This window comes from Capsicum annuum, chromosome 7 (genome assembly GCF_002878395.1).
Source record: "Capsicum annuum cultivar UCD-10X-F1 chromosome 7, UCD10Xv1.1, whole genome shotgun sequence".
NCBI lineage: Eukaryota > Viridiplantae > Streptophyta > Magnoliopsida > Solanales > Solanaceae > Capsicum > Capsicum annuum.
The window spans coordinates 32,897,397-32,904,970 of record NC_061117.1 but is presented as its reverse complement, the minus strand read 5'-3'; the positions used below and the strand labels follow the sequence as shown (position 1 = coordinate 32,904,970).

Sequence of the window (7,574 nt, the reverse complement as noted above, 5' to 3'; positions counted from 1 at the left end):
TGCAGCGAAAGTAACAATAAGAACAAGTCAACAAAAATATCTAAACACTGAAACACAACTGCCACATAAAATAATTCGATTAAATGAAAGAAATTTTGTTAAATTACCTGAGGACAACTAAGGTTTGGAGAACCATCGAAAAATAATAGTTTTATGGCAATTGGCTTTACATTGATCATCATATGCCCTAGCCTTCAAGTTACCTATTTCCTCTATTCAAGATATATAAATTATTAGAATTTCATAAGGATTAATAAAGATACTCTATCCTTCTCACATCTATTTGTCAAATTATACCAGATATGTTATTGTTAGTTGTTTTCTCTATCAACGAAAAAATAGAAAAGTTACTCTATGAAGCAGACTCTGAATATCATTTGGATTTTCAAATACACAAATTAAGCAATCAACATGATAGTTTTAACTCCGAATATAATTACTCACGAGTACTACATAATCAAAAACAACACCTTGAAAACAAAGACCATTCACACCTATTCCCCCACTTGGTTCATGAATCACTCAACTCTAATGAATCATTTATTGTGAGGTATAAGTTACTATATCAAAAAACAAGCAGGCTCTTGATTAGACCTGTATTAGTTCCACCAAAGTAAAATTAACCGAAGATATAAATTGATTTCTTTCTCAATCTTGGATCTTAATAGCAAAAAAAATAGAAAAAGTTACTCTATGAAGCATACTCTGAATGTCGTTTGGATTTAACAGTACACAAATTAAGGAATTAACATACTCTTCTTAACTCATAACATAATTTCTTACGACTACAATGTAATTAAAATACAATACCTTGACAGGAGTTTCACACCAAAGACCATTCACACCTATTCTCACCTTGACAAGAGTTTCACACCAAAGACCATTCACATCTATTCTCCCACTTAGTTCATGAATCACTCAACTATCAAGGGTCATTTGGTGAAGTATAAGTTATTAGCTAAGTATTAGCTAAGTTTTGAAAACGAATATAAACATTTAGTTTAACATTACAAAAGAAGAAAAATACTTACCTTTTCACAACATTAATAAAACAAATGAAAGGATTAACAAAAGAAAAATTAACTGTACAATCCAAATGTGATTCTTCCCCGAAAATTGCTACTTCCTATCTGAGGCTAATACATAAATACACAACAAATAAAAATATCTTTTTATGTTGCCAATAGGTGAATGTCTCAACATCTCTTAATCCTCTATATCAGTCTGGGTCTATTTTCTTGTATAACCATTATATCAGGGTCGGTTTGTGCTCACTTCAACTACTTGCATGGGCACCACCCACCAGCATAAGGTATCTGCTACTTCTCACCATCACGGTTATCATGTAACTCTGTCCGTCAGGGCTTGGACAAGTAGAAATCCTTGCTATCTATCAACTCTATTTGGGACTAATGTTATTGTTACTACTGTTTATTTCTCTTCGACTTGGGCATAGTAAATAGTGTCACAGCTTCAAGCCATGGGAGCATCTCTTACATAAATGCAATGTACGATTACGCACAATACACCAGACTCACACAGTAGGAGCTTTAGTTTATCGAGTTTTTTTTTTTTCGCACATAGAAAACAATCATACAACTCAGAATCATGACATAAAATGTGAATAATCAAAAGGAAATGGAAGTAAAATACCAACTTAAAAACATCAAGGACACCAGGGACCTTGACTTAAAGATTTATACTTAGCACGCCTAACCACCTTCCCATATGCCATAGTGTGTGTTTGTTCGTTCAAAAATCAAACTATTTTTCACTAATACATGAACCTGCTAATTTTCAGTATTTTCACTAATTACATGGGTACCTCCTACCATCATAAGGTACCTACTAATTTCCAGCAGAACAATTACTTGGTAACTCTGTCCAATAATACTTAAATAAATGGAATACTTGGTAACTCTGTCCAATAATACTTAAATAAATGGAAATCCTTGCTATCTATTAGCTCTATTTTGGTTAAGTGTTAGTTTATCTAGCTATCCTTTTTTTGCACATAGAAAATAATAATACAACTCAATCATAACACAACATAACTAACAATGCGAATAATCATAATGGACATACCATTTACTTTGACTGATGATTTATACTTGGAATGCTTAACCACCTTCCCACCATCTGCCATAAGTCCCTTTGTTCTTTCGTTCAACAAAAATCAAACTATTTTTTTTTCACTAATACATCAAAATAACCAACATTAATATAGAAATTAGTACAACAAAAAAAAGAAATTAGTACTATTTTATGGAAGTGAGGTTTCGGGTGGATGAATTTGGGGATTTTTAGAAAAAAAAACTTTGAAAGTCCAAAAAGATTGAATATGATCATTTTTCTGCGAGCCTAAACTAATAAAAATCAAAATCTGCTGAACTTCCTCTACAAGGATAATTTATGCTTAACCTTTTTAAGATAAAGACAATGTAACTAAAATGAACTCTAGCACTCACAATTACTGTAGTGGATGAAACCATCACCTAGTGGTAACTCTGAAGTTCATCCACTCCCTACTAACTAAAGTAGCATTTCCTAATTAAAATCCAGTGGATCACCACCCCGCGATAAAAAGGATCAACTCATGTCAATGATCCAAACAGATAATATCTGAATATTCATTATCATTAGTTCAACTACCCTACTTTCTCAAGAAATTCTAAATATACACGTACATATAAATTGCAGTTTGAATTTAGAGTTGTTAAGTATTGTGAGGTGAAACTCCAGTGTTGAATTTGAATTCGAAAGAAAAGGAAAGAACAAAAGAGATTAGGAAAGATCGAGAAACAGATAATAATAAGAACAAAGATAAACAGTAACAACGGAAGATCTTTTATTGGATAAATTTATTTTACCCTTGGTCGCTCCTTTGGTGACTTTCTGTATAGTAACTCTTCTGTATAGTAGAAATTATAAGGGGTCGTTTGGTAGAGTGTATAAGATTAATGCAAAATATAGTGTATTAGTAATGCTTGCATTAGCAATATCTGTATTACTTATGCTTGTATTAGTTATGCATGTATTATTTCTTATACATTGTTTGGTTTGATGTATAAGAAATGATACATCTTATATAATTTCTATAAAAGAAATGTTTGTTTACAAAAATACCCTTCTTTGATTTTGTACACTTTTTTGCAACAAAATTTTTTTGCCATCTCAAATATAATTAGTACTATTGAACTAGTATATAGAGGTTTCGGATTAATTGCAAGACATTCGTCTTTGCACATGAAATATTATGCCAACGGATTAACATAGTCGAAACAAACATAAAATATAAGACGTAAAATTAAAAAATAGTCTCCATTTTTTTTCAATCTTTTTAAAGACCCTCGAAGTAAAGCAAAAATATGTTACAATTATTTAAATCAATTATTCATTATTGTAGATTAAAATGGTGGGAAAAAAATTATGAAATATTTTGAAAAGCTTCACTACTGTGAATTAAAATGGCGGAAAAAGAAATGGTGAAATATTTTGAGAAAGAAATTTAGGGGTATTAAGGCCATTTAATAAGTTAATGCATGTATTAAAGACTTTGCATTACTAATACATTGAAAATGGGTGGTATTAGTAATACACACCTTTATACACAATAGAATGCATTAGTTATACATTGACTAAAAATTGTACCACACAAGGTATTCATAATATACATTAATTAATACATGCATTATTTTTGCCAATACACTGTACCAAACGACCCCTAAGAGTAATATATATAAAGTAAGTTATCCTATTATAGTAAAAATGTTAGGATAAATAATCTCAGAATTGTAATATCCCTAACGTACCAAAAGTAGAATAAAATGCTTCTCTATTTTCTCCTAAAATTATCATCTCTTATCTGTCGTATCAAATTACCTCTTAAATTGGAACGGAAAGATCTAGAGTACTATTTTTTTTTTTTTTTGAAATAGTTCTTTCTTTTTGTCAATTTATGTGACACCTTTCAGATTTTGAGATTCAAATAAGTTTATTTTTAATTGAAACTTTTTCATATATATTTAATTATTTTAAATTATTAATTATATAACTTATAATACTTTTTACATAATTTTTAAATATATAAATTTAGTTCAAAATATTTTATGTTCAAATTAAAAATTAAAATTAAATAATTTAACACTCAAAATTCAAACTATGTCAGATACATTGAGGAAAAGAAGTATAGTAGTTATTTACGGCATGGCTCACCACAGCTCACAAAAGCAACCCAAAAAATACCACGTTCAGCCTCCAATAGCGATGTAGGCAAGCCCCCAGTTTTGATTTTTTTTACCCCAACTTGCTTATTCAACTTGGATACTTATTTGTGCCACAAGAAATGGCTCTTCATCACCAGTAAAGGTTAATCCCCTGGGCCCCACTAGCTTGTATATATAGGCGCACACACCAATGTTAACTTCCAGTAACCAAATTAAGTTAATTTCCCTACATACTGATTTTTATTCTAAAGTTTGATCATTATGAGTAGCTTTACAGAAGAACAAGAAGCTTTGGTAGTCAAGTCATGGAACTCAATGAAGAAGGATGCTGGTGAATGGGGTCTCAAATTCTTTCTCAAGATATTTGAGATAGCACCATCAGCTAAAAAACTGTTTTCATTCCTCAAAGATTCAGATGTGCCCTTGGACCAAAATCCTAAACTCAAGATCCATGCTAAATCTGTCCTTGTCATGGTATGTACAATGCCATTATTTAGTCTTTCTTTCTTTCATTACTAGGGTGTTCCAATAATTCAAATACCTGGTATGTACAATGCCATTATTTACTCTTTTTTTTCTTTCACTACTAGGGCGTTCCTATAATTCAAATATCATATATGATAAAGTATAAAATCACAAAATTCAAAGAACGTTTTAGTACATCTTCTCAACCCATCTACCCTCTCCACTCCATTTGACATGCTTTTAGATCAGAAGATTGAAATAAATTTTGATACATTATATTATATAAAGTTTTTGGAGGTGGAGTTGAAGTCGGAGTTGACGAAGAATATAAATTGGAGTAGTTTTTGAAATTTTGTGAAAAAAATTTTCTTATTTTTATTTTTTCACTATAGTGAAATAATTTTACAAAAAAAAATTAAAAAATTTATGGCCAAACGCCTATTTAATTTAAAATCACAAAATTTAAAATTTTTCTTTCTTTCTTAGAACAAGTTTCTTTTATTTTTGGCCAGTCGGCCAAACTTAATTACTGACGCTAGTTCAAATAAACAAAACCTAAATATTAATAGTGTGTATCTCTTATGTAAATGAATGTATAAAATATGTTTAAAGTATATGTCTTATAGTTAGATCTACAAAATCAATACATTAGTTGACTATTTTGTAGACCAAATCAGTCAACAGCATTGGATCATCTATTCATAAACTCTAAATCTGGTTAAACTATGGCAAACAAATAAAAATTGAAGGAGTATCTTTTATAAAAATAAAATACTAATAACCTGAAAGCATATTACTTAGCTTGTTATACCAAACCAAAATACGCTAAAAGAATATAAAAAATTTCTTTCACCTTTCGTAACATATACTACTATTGGTCCATAGTGACAATATTTTTTTTTCTCTTTATTAATTTGTTTGTTTGTTTTATGGCAGACTTGTGAAGCGGCGGTTCAACTTAGGAAAGCCGGAAAGGTTGTGGTGAGGGATTCCACTCTCAAAAAGTTAGGTGCGACGCACTTGAAATATGGTGTGGTTGATGAGCATTTCGAGGTATATACAAAATTTCTTAATATATTTGAAATATATTACTTTGGCATACCAAATTTATTATTTTTATAATAATGATTCTAGATTTCACACCTGTCGATTGTATTATTTTGTAGTTTGTTGTCCGTTGATGTCTATTACTATTTGATGTTTTTTGTGCTTTGATTGTTATGTTATTTTGTTATAGTTATTATTTTTTTGCCTCGTTTGATCATGAAAACAATAATTTTCTGGAGTTGGAGTTGGAGTTGAAGTTAGAGTTGACCATAAATATAGAATGGAGTTGTTTTTAACTTTTTGTGAGAGGAGTGAAAGTGAAAAAAAAAATTAAAATCACTTGTTTTCACTTTTTCAAAAATGTTTTCATTAAAGTGAAATAATTTTTATGACCAAACATCACTAATTTTTACTTTTTTGATCACCAAAGTGAAATAATTTTTCGAAAAAAGTGAAAAAAATTTCATGGCCAAACGCCTACTTAGGGTGGTTTGACATGCTTTCTATTGTATTTTGTCATGATTTTTTCACTTTTGTAATATTTCTTTCTTTTTGGTTAATTGTTCTAGCATGTTTTCCTTTAAGTCAATGATCTATAAGAATAACCTCTCTACCTTTCAAGGAAGGTATAGTATTTAATGAACTCAATTCTAGCTTCCCAAACTTCATACGGGGTTGTTGTTATATGATTCATTTGACATGTAAGAAGAATACATGATGGAAATTTCAGGTAACAAAATATGCCTTGTGTGAGACAATCAAAGAAGCAACTCCAGAGATATGGAGCGTTGACATGAAGAATGCATGGGGAGAGGCCTTTGATCAATTGGTTAGCGCAATCAAAACCGAGATGAAGTGAAGTAGCTATCAATGACCGATCCAAAATTTTCACCACAGGGTTTGAAAAACCCCTCCTGCAATGCTTGATGCTCCAATAAAAATCTTATCCTATTGTATTTCCTTCAAAGTTTTATAGTACCAATTCTTGTGAAATGTCTGTTGTATAGACGTATGGATTATATCTATTCTCTCTGTCATTTTTGTATACATATGGATTACATTTTTTCATAAAAGGGAAAACTTATTATCGAACATAATTAGGCGATGCTATGAATACTAGCCTCTTGGGGTAGTGTTAACAAGAAATTTGTAGTCAAAGGAATTAATTTGAAAGTTAAGCCAAGTAACTTTCTATATATCATAAATGATGAAAAATTATTTAACTATCAATGCACCTAAGGTAAATGTTCCATCAATATGTCATATATTATTACTAGTCAAATTGCTGCGCTTCGCATGGTTATCACATTCGACATATTAACTTAGAAATGATTTAGTATAGACTTATAAAGATAAAAAAAGATAAAACTGTATTATTTATATGCATATATAAAATTAATTCTACATACATCCAATATATACAAAGATTTTAATTAAAATTTGAACGTAGATGAACTTAGACTACAATCGAATGTAGAAGATGCTAACTTTTTAACCTTTGTCAACTGCAATAGAAATTTACCTTCTTATAATAAGTGTATGTATATTCCAGCAGCAACAACTTAGTATTTAAATCGTCAAACAACATCAATTTTCTTCGTCCGCACCTCCGGCTCAGCTATACCATAGTAACTTTTGCCACTTCAATAGTTGCACCACCGTCTTTTCTTGGTAATGACATCTTCTTTTAATCATTTTGAGACCCGTCCTTCATAAATTCCTCTAGATCTAGTTTGCGTACATTTAAACAAAGGGAAAACAAAGGAGCTCTGTCCTTCATAGACGCACACACCATTCACTCGCACAAGCATTATTGCACACGGGAGGCTCTCCCAA

The 7,574-nt window shown here is 30.5% G+C and overlaps 1 protein-coding gene across 1 annotated transcript; it reads left to right on the top strand.

The window, feature by feature from the left end:
• The first annotated feature begins 4,193 nt into the window (after positions 1 to 4,193).
• Positions 4,194 to 6,785, top strand: LOC107877758 (hemoglobin-2). Its single transcript, XM_016724465.2, has 3 exons — positions 4,194 to 4,700; positions 5,628 to 5,744; positions 6,469 to 6,785. Exons 1-3 carry the CDS (start codon positions 4,488 to 4,490, stop codon positions 6,595 to 6,597), a joined length of 459 nt encoding a protein of 152 aa, XP_016579951.2. The 5' UTR covers positions 4,194 to 4,487; the 3' UTR covers positions 6,598 to 6,785.
• Positions 6,786 to 7,574: the final 789 nt, after the last annotated feature.